Source organism: Solanum lycopersicum, chromosome 5 (genome assembly GCF_036512215.1).
Source record: "Solanum lycopersicum chromosome 5, SLM_r2.1".
Classification (NCBI taxonomy): Eukaryota; Viridiplantae; Streptophyta; class Magnoliopsida; order Solanales; family Solanaceae; genus Solanum; species Solanum lycopersicum.
Window position 1 is genome coordinate 40,908,400 of NC_090804.1, and position 20,896 is coordinate 40,929,295.

The 20,896-nt window shown below is 39.0% G+C and overlaps 2 protein-coding genes and 1 long non-coding RNA gene across 3 annotated transcripts; all 3 read right to left on the reverse strand.

The window, feature by feature from the left end:
- Window positions 1-2,020: 2,020 nt before the first annotated feature.
- LOC104644746 (uncharacterized) lies at window positions 2,021-4,038 on the reverse strand. Its single transcript, XM_010314939.4, has 2 exons — window positions 3,212-4,038; window positions 2,021-2,191 (listed from the first exon to the last, which is right to left on the reverse strand). The coding sequence occupies exons 1-2, from the start codon at window positions 3,650-3,652 to the stop codon at window positions 2,156-2,158; spliced, it is 477 nt and encodes a 158-aa protein (XP_010313241.2). The 5' UTR covers window positions 3,653-4,038; the 3' UTR covers window positions 2,021-2,155.
- Window positions 4,039-7,869: 3,831 nt separating this feature from the next.
- LOC138348813 (uncharacterized) lies at window positions 7,870-14,741 on the reverse strand. The gene is made up of 3 exons (XM_069298394.1): window positions 11,647-14,741; window positions 10,798-11,311; window positions 7,870-10,686 (listed from the first exon to the last, which is right to left on the reverse strand). Exons 1-3 carry the CDS (start codon window positions 14,739-14,741, stop codon window positions 7,870-7,872), a joined length of 6,426 nt encoding a protein of 2,141 aa, XP_069154495.1.
- A 3,808-nt stretch (window positions 14,742-18,549) lies between these two features.
- LOC109118989 (uncharacterized) lies at window positions 18,550-20,660 on the reverse strand. The gene is made up of 2 exons (XR_011221327.1): window positions 19,868-20,660; window positions 18,550-18,848 (listed from the first exon to the last, which is right to left on the reverse strand). It is a non-coding gene; the product is annotated as an uncharacterized lncRNA (long non-coding RNA).
- Between the last annotated feature and the right edge of the window lie 236 nt (window positions 20,661-20,896).

The following is a 20,896-nucleotide window of genomic DNA, read 5'->3' on the forward strand; positions in this document are numbered from 1 at the left end:
AAAGAGTTCCCCATCCAATCTCTATACAATGGGTGCGAAGTTTCCTTGAACATGCAGGTTTTTACCAGAGATTCATCAACGATTTTTACAACATTGCAAGACCTATGTGAAGTATCTTGGGGAAATAGATGAAATTTGAGTTTGATAAGATATGTTTGAAGGATTTTGAGGTGTTGAAGAGGAACTTAATTGAAGCTCCAATCTTGATTACTTCTAATAGGTAGTTACCATTAGAACTCATGTGGGATGCAAGCAACTAGCAGTGGGTGCAGTATTTAATTCTACTTAAGCTAATTACATAATGGTTGTGAAGTAGATGCTGGCTCTAGTGTTAACTTTCAATAAATTTAGATCATATTTGGTAAGTAAAAAGGTATTGATGGACCATGCAGTTATTAGCAAACTATTTAATAAGAAGGATTCTAAAGGAAGGCTGATTTTGTGTTCCTTCTTGAAGAAGTTAACTTTGAGATCAATGGCCAAAAGGGTACTAAGAATCAAATTATCGATCATTTGTCCAGGTTAGAAGATTTTTACCATGAACTTGATCTGGAGAGAGTATCTGGATGAATAGTTGATAGCACTTGATATCTGTCGCGCCCCATTTTCGCAGAAAACGGGTTTTGTGCACGACCTAACAACTCTTTTGGGATTTTTGAGTTTTGGAGTCGCCACCTAACGAATTAAGGCGCGTTAGGGCACCTATCTAACCTAAGTAAGTCCAACTAAGGTCAACGGGCCAGAGATTAGGGTAAGGGTTCAAATTACCTCGAGGGGAAGGTGTTAGGCATCCCTCGAGGTCCACAAGTGTGGGTCCCGGCCGTATCTCATGCAATCTATGTGGGGGTACAAGTAGCAATCAAGGTCGTTTAATTTATTCATTAATATGCTTGCTAAGTGATAACAAATATAAAACAATTAAGGCTATTTTATTAAGCATGCAACGCTAGGTGATGACAATAAATAAACAATCAAGTTTTATTTAAGCATGAGACTAAGTTATAAACAAAATTTATAAATATTGAACAATTAATATGTAAGAAAGTAAAGTTTTGAAAATTGAGTAAGTTTTGAATATGATTTTTTTTTTTGAAAAAATGTTTGTTTCTTTATAGGAATGATGCCACGATATTGTTGATCGCGCTCCTCCACCATAGAAACAATTTTGATTTGAGGTCGGTCTAAAAAATAGTTTATATTTTGAAAAATGATTTAAAAGATTTAACTTGCATATAGGCACATAAACATTTACATATAAATGCACATAATTTCTTTTGAAATTCATGGGTAGGTGATACTTCCGAGGACGCGTCGGGTTTTAAAAAATTTGGAACTAGACCTCGTAGTTCCTTTGACTTTTCCACTAACGATAGGTTAGGAGATAGTGCTTATAATTTATTTTCAAAATAAACAATGTCATAATCAATCAAAAGTTTAAAGAAAGATTGAATAATGACTTTTTAAGAAAATAATGTTGCAAGGTTTTGATATGAAATATTTTTAAAGCCAAGTTAAATGCATGAAATGATTCTAATTTAAGAAAAAAAAAATATTGCATCATGAATGCGGAAAACAAATGGGATTACTAGTTAAATAATATTAACTAATTTTAGGGGAGGGCTAAAATATGCACGAACAAATTTTAAAAATTATTTATAAACCTATAGACATGATTCCTAGGTGTTAAAAAGAAGGAGTAACACATATTCATACTTTTGTAAATGATATGAACAAATTAATACTTAGGCATAGTTTCTAGGTTATAAGACGACTGAAAATTTATTACATATTTTAACATCTAACAACCTATTATATTATTAGGACTTGATTTTTATATTTAAAAAAAATTAATGGAATCTAGTTATTATTTTTAAGACTTATTAACGAAAGCGTCAATCAAATTGAAAATTGATTAGATTATAACACCTACAAATATCAAATCTAGGTGGTTAAAGACAAACCTATAGGCATGATTTCTAAAAAAATAATGAAGCAAGTAAGCATATAAATCCCCCTCCCCTAGACGACCCCCAAATAAATTTATTATATGATCTTTAGGGTTACAATTGTTACATCATTCAAATAAATAAAATAGCGGAAAAAATAAAAATATATAGATATATATATACATTCAAACAAATAAACAAATCCTTCTTCAGTTAATCTTCAACTTGAACTTCAAATATGAAACCTGTCAAAGTAATTAAATAACTACACAAGTAATCACACTTGTTAGTTAAGGTGAGACAATATGCAATCGTTTAATGACGAATTCTATATAAAAAACAGACAATGGTTTACACAAATATGTGAATATGAAGATAGTATGAATGTTAAGAATACTAACCTGTTAAACAAAACAAGATGATTCACCTTTTACTCGAACAAAGTAGGAAAATAGCGAAGAAAAGCACTTGAATATTCACCGAAATATTAATGTGTTGTTTAAAGTAGCAAGAGAGCAATGAGAGAAGGGAGAGTGATGAGAGAATTTTTGGTTGAGAGTGAATGAAATGTCTATGAAATAGAGGAGGGGTCTTATTTATATAGTAGAGGAGGGGGAACAAATAAGGAAAAGAAATATTTTTAAGGAATCAATTAATATTCCCTTTTCCTTATTTTAAAAGAGAGCCAAATCAGAAAAAAAAATAATTCATTACCATAATACAAACAAGTAAGGAATCAGTATTTATTCACAAGGAAAAATAAATCAATTAAACTTATTTTCCTTAACTAGTAGAGAGTAAAATCAGTACAATCCTTTTTACCTTAATTAAATATTACTTTCCAAAAATATAACAACCAAGAATATATTTGAAGTCAATCAAGGTAAAATAAAATAATCAATTAAAATGACAATAATATTTAAAAAAGATATAAGAAATCTGCAACTACTATTGAAAATTACAAGACTTATCATAACAAATAATAATCAAAGTGAAACCAATATACAATTAGCATGTCAATACCCAAATCACATTTAGCAGACTTACAGGAACTGATTAACATACAATATTGTTTTCAACATGGCTAAAACACATGTACTTTGCAAATTTTCAAGAGAAAAATCAACAAGAACAGTCCATAAGATCAAGCAAATCATAATATAGTTTTATATTCATAACAAAATATTTCTGAAAAACATGCAGAACATTAGGCAAATTAAACATCTAAATGAATAATAATAATAAAAACTAAAACAGAAACTAACCCAGACGGATCTGTTGAAATTCATCTTAAAATCAGCCGCAATATTGAGATATGTATAGAATCTACGTCGTTCATTAGCCGAACTTGTTGGCCGGAAACAAAGAAAGAGACAAGGCTCGCCGGAGTCGATGCTGCTGTCTCCTCGAGACGCTGCTGCTGCTGTCTCGTCGAGACGTTGCTGGTCGGAGATGCTACCTGTCTCAGCAAAAGAAGAGGAAAAGAAAAGGAGAAGAAGAAGGGGAAAACGGGGAGGAGAGAAAGAGCGAGAGGGAGAGGAGAAGCGGGAGGAGGGGAATGACGGGAGAGGGGAGACGGGTGAAGGAAGAGGAACGAAGAGGAGGGAGACACGCTGCCGGTGACTGTGGGCTGATGGTTGACGCCGCTCGCTGCTCGTCCGGCGGCTGTTGTTTGCAGCACGCTGGTGGGTCTGGTTGCTCGCCATTTGCGAGAGCGACGAGAGGGAGGCGACGAGGAGAGAGAGGTGGTCGTTCGCCTCTTTTTGCAGCTGCTGGCCGGACGCAGGAGTTTTCACCGGCGACCGCTGCTGACTCCTCGCCGGTCATGGCTGCTGATGCTGTCCGCCATGGCTGTTGTTGCTTGTCTCCTGGCTGTCTCCCTTGCCGAAAAAGATGGAGGAGAGGGAGAGAGAAGGGAGCGGCTGCTTGGAGAGGAAGAGGTGGCGAAGAGAGAGAGAGAGAGAGAGAGAGAGAGGAGCGACTGGCGGCTGGTTCTTCTGGTGGCTTTCACCGGAAGTGGCGAGGAGAGAGGGGGCCGGGCTGGAGAGAGAGAGAGAGAGAGAGAGAGAGAGGCGGCTGAAAAAGGGAGGGAGAAGAGAATTTTTTATTTTAGGGATTAGGGTCTTTTGGTGTTGAAGAAAGAGAATGGGAGATTTAATCACAACCGTCGATTTAGATAGAAATGAAGGGTTAGGATTCGATCTAGGATTTATTAATTAAATAGACGGATGAGATCAAAAGATGATTTCTTGAAATTAGATGAGTTAGATATGGAATGGCTAAAATTGCAATTAAAATTGGCTAGATTGAAAGGAAGAGATGGCTATGATTGTAATAAAATTTTAATTGGAGTGGCTAGAATTGAAAGAAATTAGAATAAAATAGGCTACAACTTAAATATTTTTAAGGAAAGTGTAGGAATTACTATTTAATTAAAAAATACTACATATATTAAAATATTTTTTTATATAATTGAAAATCATTTAAATTTTAACATTTGAAATTCATTAATAATTTTAAATATTTTAATAATATTTACGATAATTTTATAGAATAAAACATACTAAAATATATAATTTTCAAGCAAAGTCGATTAAAAATTCTAAAATTTAAAATACGTATTTAATCGAATAGTATTCCTAAAAATGGTCAAAGGTCGGTCAAAATTGGGTGTCAACAGCTGCCCCTTGGTTGATTGAAAATGAAGAATGAATTGTCAGGCAACCAACGTTGACTTAGTAGCCGATTTTGTCCGACCGACGACAGATGTCAGCGGATCAATTGAAGCGAAGTAGAGTTGAAAAAAGGGTACGACCGAGACTTTGGTTTTAAGTCACCTACATATCTCTGGTTATACGAGAATCAGGTCGTGTGTAGTTCTAGATTCAAGAGCAAATGAAGCTCTTGTAAGTTGAAAGAGCGCTAAGGTGTTTGAAAGGTACGATATTGGCTTGAATGGATAAGATTAGAGTAGCGAGAAGAGAGAGATTGAGAGGCCAAAAGAGTATGACAGAGAAGCGAGAAGAGCATGATAGAGTGAGCTTATCAACATCTGGACAAGGGTTCGGAGTATGAAAGGCGAAGAATTGATAGAGTCATTGTTGTGATAGAGGATAGCATTATAATTGTGATCAAGGGCGATCGATCATATCTGCAAATTCTAGATAAAATGTTAGCTTATAAATAGATAAAGTATGACCAATAATAATAAAATATGAGTTCTATTAAATAGACAAGAGGTGATAAAAAACGTATCTGTTTGAGACGTAGTGCAAGCCTTGATAATCTTCAACTTCTTATAGGATTGAACCCATCTCTGAAGAATGACGTCAAACTCCAATAGATTTGATACTATAAAGATATAATAATATAGACAAAATCTCTAGTTATAAGGAGAGTCTAAACGTCATTTTAAGGCGAACGAGCCTAAGTGTCGTTTTAAGGCGGACATCCTAAATATCCTATAAAGCGAACAAAATATCTTATAAAGCGGACGAACATAAATGTACTATGAGGCGGACAAGCCTAGATGTCCTTTTTAAGGTGGACGGCCTAAATATCCTATAAGATGGACAAACCTAAATGTCGTTTTAAGGCGGACGAGCCTAAATGCCCTATTGTAAGGCGGACGAGCCTAGATGTCGCATTGTAAGGCGGACGAGCCTAAATGCCCTATTGTAAGGCGGACGAGCCTAGATGTCGCATTGTAAGGCGGACGAGCCTAAATGTCCTATAAGATGGACAAACCTAAATGTCGTTTTAAGGCGGACGAGACTAAATGCCCTATTGCAAGGCGGAAGAGCCTAAACATCCTATTGTAAGGCGGAAGAGCCTGAATATCCTATTGTAAGGCGGAAGAGCCTGAATGTCCTATTGTAAGGCGGAAGAGCCTGAATGTCCTATTGTAAGGCGGACGAGCCTAGCTGAAGACATAGAAAGTCACAGTGGCGAGTTGAATCCGAAGATATCTTCATGGTAGCCCGAATGATAGCGAAACAATAGTTCGAGTAGCCGAGAATTTGTCGGAGCCTTTGTGTGTAAGCAAGGGAACAGCCGTTCAGAAGGTGACTTTGTCTGTAATCTGCAGAACTGTAACTTGTAGTAGAGTAAATAGAGCAAAATAAGCGGTAAATGTAAACATGATGCAATTTTCCATATAGACCATGAATGTTTGCCTTAAGACCATGCAAAATGATGTGTTAGGCTATGATGTCTAGGGCCATGATACGCGAAATGTATCCTCAGGTCATGAAAATGTTGTCTGCAGGCCATGAAGATGACGCCTTTAGACTATGACACCTTCGGATTATGATAGAAAGAAATTAAACCCTTAGGCCATGATATGATGTCCGCAGGCCATGAGGATGATGCCTTTAGACTATGATACCTTAGGTACATGGTAAGCATAAAACAAGTCCTCAGGCCATGACATGAAGTCCGCAGGCCATGAAAGATGACGCCTTTGGAGGATGACGCCTTTGGGATATCAGTAATGAGTAAAGAGAGCGTATCTGTTTTTGACATCTGTTGATACTTATGACTTGTTTTGATTCGGGCACCTGTAAACTTCGAGCACGATGCAATCTTGAGCTTATGCAAACTTCGGGCACAATGAAGTCTCGGGCACAATGCGATAATGCATTTCTTCGGGCACATGCAATATCGAGCACAATGCAATGATGCACTTCTTCAAGCACAATGTAATATCGGGCACATGCAGTGTCGAGCATATGTAATGGCGCATTTCTTCGAGCACATAAAATATCGAGAGCATGCAATAATGTAATTCTTCGATCATAAGTCAATATTGGGCATATGCGATGATGTATTTCCTCGGGCACATGACATATCGAGCCCATGCAATAATGTGTTTCTCCGGGCACATAGAATATCGAGCGCGTGCAATAATGCAATTCTTCGAGCATAAGTCAATATTGGGCATATGTGATGATGTATTTCCTCGGGCACATGAAATATCGAGCACATGCAATAATGTATTTCTTCGGGCCCATAAAATATCGAGCGCATGCGATAATGCAATTCTTCGAGCATAAGTCAATATTGGGCATATGCGATGATGTATTTCCTCGGGCACATAAAATATCGAGCACATGCAATAATGTGTTTCTTCGGGCACATAGAATATCGAGCGCGTGCAATAATGCAATTCTTCGAGCATAAGTCAATATTGGGCATAATGTAATTTGTCAGCACAGCAGTTTCTTGAGGGCATACAGTAGCTTGGGCGTCCGCCTTATTGGAAAGATCGAGTGTCATATGTCGGGCTCAAATGTGGTGATGCTGATTGTTGCAGTTGCCTTTGTATATGTACCTGTATTTCTACATTCAAAGAAAAACAGTTAGTTTTAAAAGGGGGGGAGGTTGATCTGTATCCATGATTTGGCGCAGCGTGCTCCTTTGGCATGCCATCCACACCTCTTCGAGCGTCTGTTTTCTCTTTTGTTCTCATAAAAAGGGGAAAAGGAAAGAAAAAATAAAAATAAAAATAAAAAAAATAAAATAGATAAAAAAAAAACTTTGAAAGATTTTGAAATTATCACTTAATAAAAGCTGATGTCGAATCTTTGACTTTGGCATAGGTTGAGACTTTACAACGTCTGATTCAAAAGTGGAGCTATCATTTAATCTTCGTTGTAAGCTGACTGCTTGTTGAGAAGAAACTTTTGGTGAAATTTTGAGTTTACTCAAAATTTCTGCCCCAGTATGAAGATGTGCCAGGAGGAATCTTAATGGAATTTTTGAGATCCTCTCAAAAATTCTGCCCCAGTTATCAATAGAAAAGGGGGAAATGAAAGTTTTATTTATAATAAGACCGAACCCCATAGGAGCGCCTACGTATCCCCTCTTAAATGGGAATCAGGTCTGACGTAGTTCCAAATTACAAAAGAGCATGAATCAATCTCTAGATGTAATACTTTTTCACAGAATCTGAATTGATAGGTTTTGGCCAAACTTCTCCATCCATTTCTGCAAGTATGAGGGCTCCTCCTGTCAGTACTCGAGAGACTATGTACGGACCTTGCCAATTTGGTGAAAATTTACCCTTTGCCTCGTCTTGATTTGGAAAAATCCGCTTCAAAACCATTTGCCCAGGTGAGAAATGTCTGGGTTTAACCTTCTTGTTGAAAGCTCTGGCCATTCTATTCTGATAGAGCTGACCATGACAAATGGCGTTAATTCTTCTTCCATCTATTAATGCAAAATTCTCTGCCCGACCTCGTATCCAATCAGCATCACTCAACTTTGCTTCTTGGATGATCGTTAGGGAAGGTATCTCAACTTCGGCGGGTATCACAGCTTCAGTGCCGTATACTAAGAAGTAAGGTGTGGCCCCTGTGGAAGTTCTGATTGTGGTACGATACCCCAGCAATGCGAAAGGTAGCTTTTCCTGCAAGTGTTTGTGATAATCGATTATCTTGCGCAATGTCCTTTTGATGTTTTTGTTTGCCGCCTCAACAGCCCCATTCATCTGTGGCCTGTATGCTGTAGAGTTTCGATGACTGATCTTGAACTTCTCACACATTGATCTCATCAGGTCACTGTTTAGGTTGGTGCCGTTATCGGTGATGATTGACTCAGGAATTCCAAACCTACAAATAATGTTGTTTTTGACAAAGTCATCCACAACTTTCTTTGTCACTGATTTATGGGAGGTGGCCTCAACCCACTTGGTGAAATAGTCAATTGCAACAAGAATGAATCTGTGCCCGTTGGATGCTGTTGGCTCGATTGGGCCAATGACATCCATGCCCCATGCTGCGAACGGCCAAGGTGAACTAGTGACATGGAGTTCGTTGGGAGGTACTCGAATCATATCTGCGTGAGTCTGACATTGATGGCATTTCTGGACGTAGCGAATGCAGTCTGTCTCCATAGTTAGCCAATAATATCCTGATCTCAGAATCTTCTTTGCTAATGTAAAACCGTTCACGTGAGGGCCACAGGTGCCTGCATGTATCTCTTCGACCAGCCTGCGAGCCTCTCTTTCTTCGACGCATCTTAGCAGTCCCAAATCGGGAGTTCTCCTATAGAGTATTTCCCCACTTAAGAAGAATTGGGTTGCTAACCTTCGAATTGTACGCTTTTGTACACTTGTTGCATCTTCTGTGTATTCACCACTCTTCAAATATCTTCTAATGTCATCATACCAGGGCTTTCCATCAGGCTCTTCCTCAACATGGAAACAATAAGCTGGTTGTTCATGTATATGAATGTGAATAGGATCGATGTAATTGTGATCAGGGTGTCGAATCATAGAAGACAGAGTGGCTAAGGCGTCTGCAAATTCATTTTGGACCCTTGGTACATGTCTAAATTCTGTTTTGACAAACCTTTTACATAGCCTGTGCACACACTCCAAATATGGTAACAACTTTCGATTTTTTGTTGCCCAATCACCTCGAACCTGATGGATCAATAGGTCTGAATCCCCTATTATTATCATTTCTTGGACATCCAAGTCGATCGCCCGTCGGAGACCTAGTATGCAGGCTTCGTATTCGGCCATATTATTTGAGCAAAGGAATCTGAATTTTGCTGATACTGGATAATGTTGCCCGGTGGGTGAGATCAAAACAGCCCCAATGCCGCATCCATTCAGATTTTTAGCTCCATCAAAGAAAATTCTCCATCCATCATATTCTTCAGAAATGTCCTCTCCCACAAAAGCCACCTCTTCATCTGGGAAGTAGGTCTTCAGCGGTCTGTAATCATCGTCCACGGGATTCTCTGCCATATGGTCTGCTAATGCCTGTGCTTTCACTGCTTTTTGCGTGACATACACTATGTCAAACTCACTCAACAGTATCTGCCATTTTGCCAGTTTACCTGTGGGCATAGGCTTTTGAAAGATATACTTCAAAGGATCCATCCTTGAAATCAGATAAGTAGTATGTGATGAGAGGTAATGTCGTAACTTTTGGGCAACCCATGTTAGAGCACAACAGGTACGCTCTAATAGAGAGTATCGGGCTACGCACGATGTGAACTTCTTGCTCATATAATATATTGCTTGCTCCTTCCTCCCTGTTTCATCGTGTTGTCCCAAGATGCAACTGAAAGCATTATCAAATACTGAAATATACCAAAGTAATGGTCTACCTGACTCTGGTGGCACCAATACAGGAGGATTGGATAGATAGTCTTTGATCTTGTCAAATGCCTGTTGACATTCACTTGTCCATTTCACTGCAGCATCCTTTTTTAACAGCTTGAAGATAGGTTCACAGATGACAGTAGACTGAGCAATGAAACGACTGATGTAGTTAAGTCGCCCTAAGAAACTCATTACCTCCTTTTTGCTCTTTGGTGGGGGAAGATCAAGAATGGCTTTGATCTTTGACGGGTCCAATTCTATACCTCGACGACTGACAATGAAACCTAAAAGCTTTCCAGCAGGCACACCGAAGACACATTTTGCCGGATTCAGTTTCAGATTGTACTTGCGTAGCCTGGCAAAGAATTTCCGTAAATCCTCCAAATGATTTAAACTTTCCTTTGATTTGATGATGACATCATCCACATAAACTTCAATTTCCTTATGGATCATGTCGTGAAACAAAGTAGTCATCGCTCTCATGTACGTAGCTCCAGCGTTCTTTAGTCCAAAAGGCATCACCTTGTAGTTATAGACGCCCCACGTCGTGATGAAAGCGGTTTTCTCAGCGTCGTCTTTGTGCATCTCAATTTGATGATAGCCGGCAAAGCAATCCACAAATGACTGAGTTTCGTGCTTAGCTTAATTATCAATTAGTATGTGTATGTTTGGTAATGGAAAGTTATCTTTAGGGCTAGCTTTATTGAGATCTCGGTAATCCACGCAAACTCTGACCTTGCCGTCTTTCTTGGGCACTGGAACGACATTTGCAAGCCAAGTTGGGTATTCTGTCACTTGGAGTATCCCAACATCTAATTGCTTTGATACTTCTTCTTTGATTTTCAAACTCATCTCGGGCTTGTATTTTCTCAGCTTCTGTTTTACCGGAGGACATGCTGGATCAGTGGGTAGTCGATGGGCTACGATTGCAGTACTTAGCCCTGTCATGTCTGCGTAGGACCACGCGAAAATATCCTTATTCTCTATGAGAAACTCGGTATACTCTTTCTTGTCTTCTTTTGTTATATGGATGCTTACTCGGGTTTCTTGTATCACCTCTGCATTTCCCAAATTCACCACTTCTGTCTCTACCAAATTTGGATTGGGTTTTTCCTCGAATTCCTCAACCCTTTTGATTAACTCCTCGGGAACCTCATTGTCTTCGACTTCTTCTAAGTCATTAAGGTTAAGCTGAGCAGTCTCATTGTATGCCACAATCTCAGATTCGACATTTTTATAATGAATTTTGCTGGTGAGAAAAAAAATAGTAAAAATTAAATACAAGACGAAAAAAAATGGGGAAAAGAACTTTATTGATAAAGATTTGAAAATTTCATAAGTCCTCATTTGAAAGCAATACATGGGACGGGAATTAAAACGTTTATTAAAAACTCCTTTATATGAATTAAAACTTGATAGAAAAACATCTTCCAAGGCTACCCAGATGCTCGACGAGGTCTGGATGGAGTCGAGGTCCAGTTGCTGACGCTGATCTTTGCCTCCTTGCTTCAACTAGGGCCCCCTTTCTCCTCCTCGTTGATCACGACGTTGCAAACTTTCCCTTCTTCTTTGGTTAGCGATAACCCCTTCAAGTCATCTGAGATCTCATCAATATTGTCTCCCATGAAACCTGCTGATCGAAATGATTGATACAATGGCGGTATGGGTTTCTTCAATGGATAGTAGTACCCATCTCTAGGTGGTCGCCAATTGAGCCATTCTTCGATGGTGTATTTATAACCCAAACCAAAAGTGGTGGAATGTCGAACAGGCTGTATAGGTTCGACTATCCCTTGTAATTTAGCCCCCAAACCTTTCCCAAGCTCGAAACCGAACCAGGCCATCATATCTATGATTTTTTGGCTGAACCAAGGTTGCAACTCAATATTACCAACAAGATCCACTGTATGGTACATTTCGCCATCCATATTCTCTCTTCCTTCAATCGTGTATACAGGATGCCCTTTTTCCCCATGGACCACAACCTCTTCGTAATCCCATTCAAACTTCAGGCATTGGTGAAGAGTAGATGGAACCGCTCCAGCCATATGAATCCATGGATGACCCAATAATAAGTTGTACGATGAAGGGATGTCCAAAATTTGGAAAGCTATGGGGAAAGTGACAGGACCAATGAGCATGTCCAAGGTTATCTCCCCAATAGTGCCTCTCTGAGAGCCGTCAAATGCCCTCACATTCATCTTCCATGTCTGAATTTTTGCACTATCCACACCCAGCCTCGTCAGTGTGCTCAGAGGGAAAATGTTTAAACCTGAACCTGCATCAACTAATGCTTTGTTTATCACCTTATCCTGATACTGAACCGAAATGTACAAAGCTTTATTGTGAGTTGTTCCTTCGATTGGCAGTTCATCTTTGTGAAAAGATATTTTGTAAGCCTCAAAGACCTGCCCCACCATTTGGGATACCTCTCCATGAGTGATGTTAGACGGGACATAAGCTTCACCAAGGATCTTCAGAAGGGCATCTCGATGAGTTTCGGAAGATTGTAGTAACTCCAGAATTGATATTTGGGAAGGGGTTTTACTCAGCTGCTCAATGACAGAGTATTCTTTAGCTTTAACCTTTTTCCAAATACTTTGATCCTCGAGCTCTATGATTGGCGCTTTGGATTTGCTAGAGCTTTCCTGAACCAAATTTTCAGAAGTGTAAGTTCTTCCAGATCTGGTGACCCCTGTTGCAACATCTGTCTCTTCCACATTTGTTTCTCTTTTGTTGTAATCCCAAGGTACAGCATGTGTGTCACATTGTATTGGGGAGGATGCCTTATAGACAGCGAATGGTGGTCTGGGTGCAACAACTTCTACTTCAAATGGGGCGAGTCCTTGCACTATTAGTGGTGCCTGGGCAGTGGTAGGTATGGCTTCCTCTGTTTCGACGGCCCAGATAGATTCTTCCCAATCCCAGACATCACCAGCTTCCACCATGTTGACTTGATGGTTAGGGAGAGGATTATTCGCAACATTCGGTGTAGGATCCTTCAGTTGGATGGTTTTTGTATCAATCAACATTTGAACCTTATCCTTAAGGGCTCTGCAAACTTCGGTGGTGTGGCCCTTCATCCCAGAATGGTAGGCGCAGACCTTGTTAGGGTCGTACCATTTCGCGCGAACGTCCACAGGTAATGCAGGAATTGGAGAGACGTACCCAGCCTGTTTCAGTCTCTCATAAAGTTGTGCTATGGGTTCAGCCAAAGGGGTATAGGTTTTTGTAGGTCTTCTTTCATAGGAAGGTCTGTTTCGATAATTTGGTGTTTGAGTGGGTGGTGGAGTTTGGAAGTGTGTTGGTTGAACATTATAGACAGGATATGAGGCATGCAAATATTGAGGAGGAGCATTTTTGTAATATATTGGCATGGGTTGGGGAGATATAGGGGGTGGAGCTGAGGGATGTTGAGGGTATGGGGTGTGAAGGTATGGGGTGTGAGGGTATGGGGATGGTGGTGGGTTTGTTGTCTTGTGCCTCAAAGGGGTCCTAGTTCCATGAGCCATCATTACAGAACCTGTTTTCTTTTGACTCTCTGTCATTCCACCAGATTGCAGAGCCTTGTTGGTTGCTTGTAAAGCCTCCAAGTTGATGATAGTCCCATTCTTTATGCCTTCTTCAATTCTTTCGCCTAGTTTGATGATTTCAGCGAAACTCTTTTCAGCCACCAGCATCATTCGGTCATAGTATTGTGGTTCTTGGGCACGGATGAAATAGTCTTTCATTTGAGATTCTTCCATAGGGGGTCTGGCCCTAGCCGCCTCAGACCTCCATCTTATGGCATATTCTCTGAAGGATTCACTCGGTTTCTTCTTTAGGTTCTGAATGTAAAACCAATCAGGCGCATTTTCAATATTGAAACTAAACCTATTCATGAAGTCAGTTGCCATATCAACCCATTTTATCCATTTCCGCGAGTCTTGCTCAATGTACCATAATAGGGCCTCCACAGTAAGACTCCTCATGAACAACTTCATGAGTATCCTCTCATCTCTCCCCACCCCTACAAGTTTGTCGCAATACATTCGTAGGTGGTCTTTGGGATCCCCAATGCCATTGAACGTCTCAAACTTCGGAAGCTTGTATCCTTCGGGCAGTTCCACATCAGGATGCATGCACAGATCCTCATAGCCCAATCCTCCCAACCTTTTGTTTTCTTCCACGTGTTGTACCCTGTTGGTTAAGTTGTCTAATCTCTCAGTCAGGGTTTTTATTAAGATGTCTTTCTGATGGGACTCTGACTCATGGAGGTCATGAGTCAGAGGGGCAGTTTCAATGTATATGGGATTGGGATTGTTGTTCCCAAAAGTATGTGGGATATTTGTGTTTGGGGTTGTTTCTGGGACAGTTGGTTTGGTATGTTGGTAATAGTGGTGAAATGGAAATTGGGTATTTTGGGCGTGGGGTGGTGGAAAGGCATTTGGACGAATGGGTTCAGGTGGGGATATATGGATTGGAGGATTGTCTGGCGTGGCTGTTTGATTAGGAGGATTGTCTATGTTTTCTCCAAATTGGGTTCCAAGAGAGATAGACAACTTGGCCAAATCACGCATGTTGGCTACCTCTTCTTCCAATTGCGAAATCTTGTGCTCGAGTCTTAGGATAAGATTACTATGAAGTTGTCCTCCCTCAGAAGCTTCTACCCTTTCAGTGGTGCTGTTGTCGTCAACCATTTTTCCTTTGTCTTTTGAGCTTACTCTTTGAGAAGAAGGAGAAGGGGGGGTCCCTTTTGATCGTGTATGTGCCATGATGAAGGACAGATCAACCTTAGGAAATGGGAAAACAATAGAATCAAAAGAAAAGAGTTAGGGTTAAGATAATATCACAATATCAACACGTTGTTTTGAAATAAACGCCCTAAATGCAAGGAACCTCGTTGAGCCAGAGGTAGGCCTAAGCGACACATAAGTGATGCATAATAATTAATTCAAGCCTTATTTGCCAATTTGGAGTTTAGAGTTAGATAATAGAACAACTTTCGATTATTGAAATAATTTCTGTTTATTACATCAATCTAAAGATAACTAAAGGGCTAGGGATAACATATGGGGAGTAAAGAGAAATAAATAATAATAAAAAAAACTTTAATCATGTTGCTCTCCAATGTTAGGCACAATCTGCTTCTTCATTTCTGGGGTAATGTCATAATCAGTGTTGAGGAGGTTGCGAGCCCATCTTCTCTCTTTTTCATCGCCAAAACCAGGAAGACCTCCTTCGCTCAAATCTCTATGCTCTGCATCTTCTAAAAGCCATACATAATATTCAGGTGTGCAGAAGGGTCGGTGCTCTTGAACATCGATAGTTATCACATCCTTCAATCTTCGCAGTATGGTGTTCACTTGCGGTAATTCTGACCCAAAGTCATATCCATAGTGGCTCATGTGGGATCGTAGAGGTATCATTTGGATCTGTCCGAATTGTCAAAGGACTCGAAGTGGTGCGTAGGGTTGCACACCGTTCAAACCGATAAGCTCAATGAAGTAAAGTTCATTTCCTCTTATGATGGCACGTCGTGGCTTCAACCAATAATACTTCCATTGGATTTCAACGGCTGAGCGCTCCTTTAGGTATGTGAACCAGTCCTCTGTTCCCACAGGGGAGATAAAATGTTTCATCCTTAGGGGATGGTTGATAATTTTGTTCCCCATAGTCCCTCTGACGATGTCTACTTTATTAGCTCTTTGGTAGAAATGTTCGACGGCCCAAAGTTGCAGCAGAAAGTTGCACCCTTCAAAGTATCTTTTGCCTTTGGTGCATGCAGTCAAAGCCCTTAGAATTTCTGCAAGTATCATGGGGACCAAGGTTTTCCCACCTCGAGCCAACATACGAACCATATAACATAAGCCGGTGTGGATCTTTCCTCCTTCTCTAGGAAAAACCAATGAGCCTAATAGGGCGACAGCGAATGCATTATGACGATACCTTTCCCATTTTGCAGAAGAGCAAGCAAATTCTCTATGAAAGTTTTGATGACCTCCTCATCCCCAAAGCGTGAATATAAGAACTCTAAAGAAATCCAACCTTCTTTCAGACAAAGTAGATTTGGATTATGACACATGCCCATTTGCTTCAGAAAAGATCTTGGACTTGGCTTGTGTGGAACAATCATTTCCAACTCTTTGTATGCGAGACCCATGAATCCTCCAACTTCTTCTATTGTTGGGGTTAGCTCAAAATCCCTGAACTTGAAGACTAACCTCTCAGTGTCCCAGAATTTCAACAATGCCTTGATTAAGTGACGATCTGACTCTACGGAGATCAAAGCAGTGAGGCCGCCTAACAATTCATTTGCTTCTAACTCTCGATTTTTTTGAATATATTTCCACCAAGTCTTCAAAATGGGATTAACTTTGACCACCATTTGCGTGTTTGGAAAGTGAGGGTGAGCCATGACTCTGCAAACAAAGTAACAAACAACTTCTAAACTCCATTTTGTCAATGTTGGCTTGATTTAATTATTATGATCACGTTGACACATAAATATGCAATTTGTCTAAGGGTGTTGGGGCCCTTTAGATGAGAAGGTGGCTACTAATTACATGGATTGACACCAAGGGTCAAACCTCCTAGGGCTTATGCAGCATGTATGACTTAACCAGGACTTCTAAGAGTTGGCTTGACACGGACTTGAAAGGGATTCTATGCGAGAGGCTCGTAGCTTCGTGGTAGTAAAACTATCCACTACGTCCACGCATATGCTGACTCTCTATAATGGGTATTTGTATAAGATTGGAGTAGTTCTGAGAGGTGCAAAGGCACAACATCACGAGAACAAAATAAAAAAGGAAGAGGGTCCCAATTGGGGGGAAGTATGAGCGGGGTGCCAATTTATTAAAGCAGTAAACATTTAGCATTTAAATTGGAAAACGGTAACATATAGGCAGTTTATAAACAATAAATAAATAAGCATAAATAAAGGAAAGTAGACATATAAAGATATGAAAACTACGCAAATAAAGCAAGAGGATACGAGATTAAACATGTAAACAAATAAGGGGAGAGGGAAGAGGGGAAACATGATAATAAACAATTAAGGAAAAGGGAAAGGGAGGAACATGAAGATGAGATAATAAATAGGGCAACAAAACATGGTAAGCACCTAATGAATAAAATAAACCCCACATAAATAAGCAGTTAACACGTAATGGTAAGAACCTAACATACCCAGCGGAGTCGCCATTCTGTCGCGCCCCATTTTCGCAGAAAACGGGTTTTGTGCACGACCTAACAACTCTTTTGGGATTTTTGAGTTTTGGAGTCGCCACCTAACGAATTAAGGCGCGTTAGGGCACCTATCTAACCTAACTAAGTCAAACTAAGGTCAGCGGGCCAGAGATTAGGGTAAGGGTTCAAATTACCTCGAGGGGAAGGTGTTAGGCATCCCTCGAGGTCCACAAGTGTGGGTCCCAGCCGTATCTCATGCAATATATGTGGGGGTACAAGTAGCAATCAAGGTCGTTTAATTTATTCATTAATATGCTTGCTAAGTGATAACAAATATAAAACAATTAAGGCTATTTTATTAAGCATGCAACGCTAGGTGATGACAATAAATAAACAATCAAGTTTTATTTAAGCATGAGACTAAGTTATAAACAAAATTTATAAATATTAAACAATGTATATGTGAGAAAGTAAAGTTTTGAAAATTGAGTAAGTTTTGAATATGATTTTTTTTTTTTGAAAAACTGTTTGTTTCTTTATAGGAATGATGCCACGATATTGTTGATCGCGCTCCTCCACCATAGAAACAATTTTGATTTGAGGTCGGTCTAAAAAATAGTTTATATTTTGAAAAATGATTTAAAAGATTTAATTTGCATATACGCACATAAACATTTACATATAAATGCACAAAATTTCTTTTGAAATTCATGGGTAGGTGATACTTCCGAGGACGCGTCGGGTTTTAAAAAATTTGGAACTAGACCTCGTAGTTCCTTTGACTTTCCCACTAACGATAGGTTAGGAGATAGTGCTTATAATTTATTTTCAAAATAAACAATGTCATAATCAATCCAAAGTTTAAAGAAAGATTGAATAATGACTTTTTAAGAAAATAATGTTGCAAGGTTTTGATATGAAATATTTTTAAAGCCAAGTTAAATGCATGAAATGATTCTAATTTAAGAAAAAAAAATATTGCATCATGAATGCGGAAAACAAATTGGATTACTAGTTAAATAATATTAACTAATTTTAGGGGAGGGCTAAAATATGCACGAACAAATTTTAAAAATTATTTATAAACCTATAGACATGATTCCTAGGTGTTAAAAAGAAGGAGTAACACATATTCATACTTTTGTAAATGATATGAACAAATTAATACTTAGGCATAGTTTCTACGTTATAAGACGACTGAAAATTTATTACATATTTTAACATCTAACAACCTATTATATTATTAGGACTTGATTTTTATATTTAAAAAAATTAATGGAATCTAGTTATTATTTTTAAGACTTATTAACGAAAGCGTCAAGCAAATTGAAAATTGATTAGATTATAACACCTACAAATATCAAATCTAGGTGGTTAAAGACAAACCTATAGGCATGATTTCTAAAAAAATAATGAAGCAAGTAAGCATATAAATCCCCCTCCCCTAGACGACCCCCAAATAAATTTATTATATGATCTTTAGGGTTACAATTGTTACATCATTCAAATAAATAAAATAGCGGAAAAAATAAAAATATATAGATATATATATACATTCAAACAAATAAACAAATCCTTCTTCAGTTAATCTTCAACTTGAACTTCAAATATGAAACCTGTCAAAGTAATTAAATAACTACACAAGTAATCACACTTGTTAGTTAAGGTGAGACAATATGCAATCGTTTAATGACGAATTCTATATAAAAAACAGACAATGGTTTACACAAATATGTGAATATGAATATAGTATGAATGTTAAGAATACTAACCTGTTAAACAAAACAAGATGATTCACCTTTTACTCGAACAAAGTAGGAAAATAGCGAAGAAAAGCACTTGAATATTCACCGAAATATTAATGTGTTGTTTAAAGTAGCAAGAGAGCAATGAGAGAAGGGAGAGTGATGAGAGAATTTTTGGTTGAGAGTGAATGAAATGTCTATGAAATAGAGGAGGGGTCTTATTTATATAGTAGAGGAGGGGGAACAAATAAGGAAAAGAAATATTTTAAGGAATCAATTAATATCCCCTTTTCCTTATTTTAAAAGAGAGCCAAATCAGAAAAAAAAATAATTCATTACCATAATACAAACTAGTAAGGAATCAGTATTTATTCACAAGGAAAAATAAATCAATTAAACTTATTTTCCTTAACTAGTAGAGAGTAAAATCAGTACAATCCTTTTTACCTTAATTAAATATCACTTTCCAAAAATATAACAACCAAGAATATATTTGAAGTCAATCAAGGTAAAATAAAATAATCAATTAAAATGACAATAATATTTAAAAAAGATATAAGAAATCTGCAACTACTATTGAAAATTACAAGACTTATCATAACAAATAATAATCAAAGTGAAACCAATATACAATTAGCATGTCAATACCCAAATCACATTTAGCAGACTTACAGGAACTGATTAACATACAATATTGTTTTCAACATGGCTAAAACACATCTACTTTGCAAATTTTCAAGAGAAAAATCAACAAGAACAGTCCATAAGATCAAGCAAATCATAATATAGTTTTATATTCATAACAAAATATTTCTGAAAAACATGCAGAACATTAGGCAAATTAAACATCTAAATGAATAATAATAATAAAAACTAAAACAGAAACTAACCCAGACGGATCTGTTGAAATTCATCTTAAAATCAGCCGCAATATTGAGATATGTATAGAATCTACGTCATTCATTAGCCGAACTTGTTGGCCGGAAACAAAGAAAGAGACAAGGCTCGCCGGAGTCGATGCTGCTGTCTCCTCGAGACGCTGCTGCTGCTGTCTCGTCGAGACGTTGCTGGTCGGAGATGCTACCTGTCTCTGCAAAAGAAGAGGAAAAGAAAAGGAGAAGAAGAAGGGGAAAACGGGGAGGAGAGAAAGAGCGAGAGGGAGAGGAGAAGCGGGAGGAGGGGAATGACGGGAGAGGGGAGACGGGTGAAGGAAGAGGAACGAAGAGGAGGGAGACAAGCTGCCGGTGACTGTGGGCTGATGGTTGACGCCGCTCGCTGCTCGTCCGGCGGCTGTTGTTTGCAGCACGCTGGTGGGTCTGGTTGCTCACCATTTGCGAGAGCGACGAGAGGGAGGCGACGAGGAGAGAGAGGTGGTCGTTCGCCTCTTTTTGCAGCTGCTGGCCGGACGCAGGAGTTTTCGCCGGCGACCGCTGCTGACTCCTCGCCGGTCATGGCTGCTGATGCTGTCCGCCATGGCTGTTGTTGCTTGTCTCCTGGTTGTCTCCCTTGCCGGAAAAGATGGAGGAGAGGGAGAGAGAAGGGAGCGGCTGCTTGGAGAGGAAGAGGTGGCGAAGAGAGAGAGAGAGAGAGAGAGAGAGGAGCGACTGGCGGCTGGTTCTTCTGGTGGCTTTCACCGGAAGTGGCGAGGAGAGAGGGGGCCGGGCTGGAGAGAGAGAGAGAGAGAGAGAGAGAGAGAGAGAGGCGGCTGAAAAAGGGAGGGAGAAGAGAATTTTTTATTTTAGGGATTAGGGTCTTTTGGTGTTGAAGAAGAGAATGGGAGATTTAATCACAACCGTCGATTTAGATAGAGATGAAGGGTTAGGATTCGATCTAGGATTTATTAATTAAATAGACGGATGAGATCAAAAGATGATTTCTTGAAATTAGATGAGTTAGATATGGAATGACTAAAATTGCAA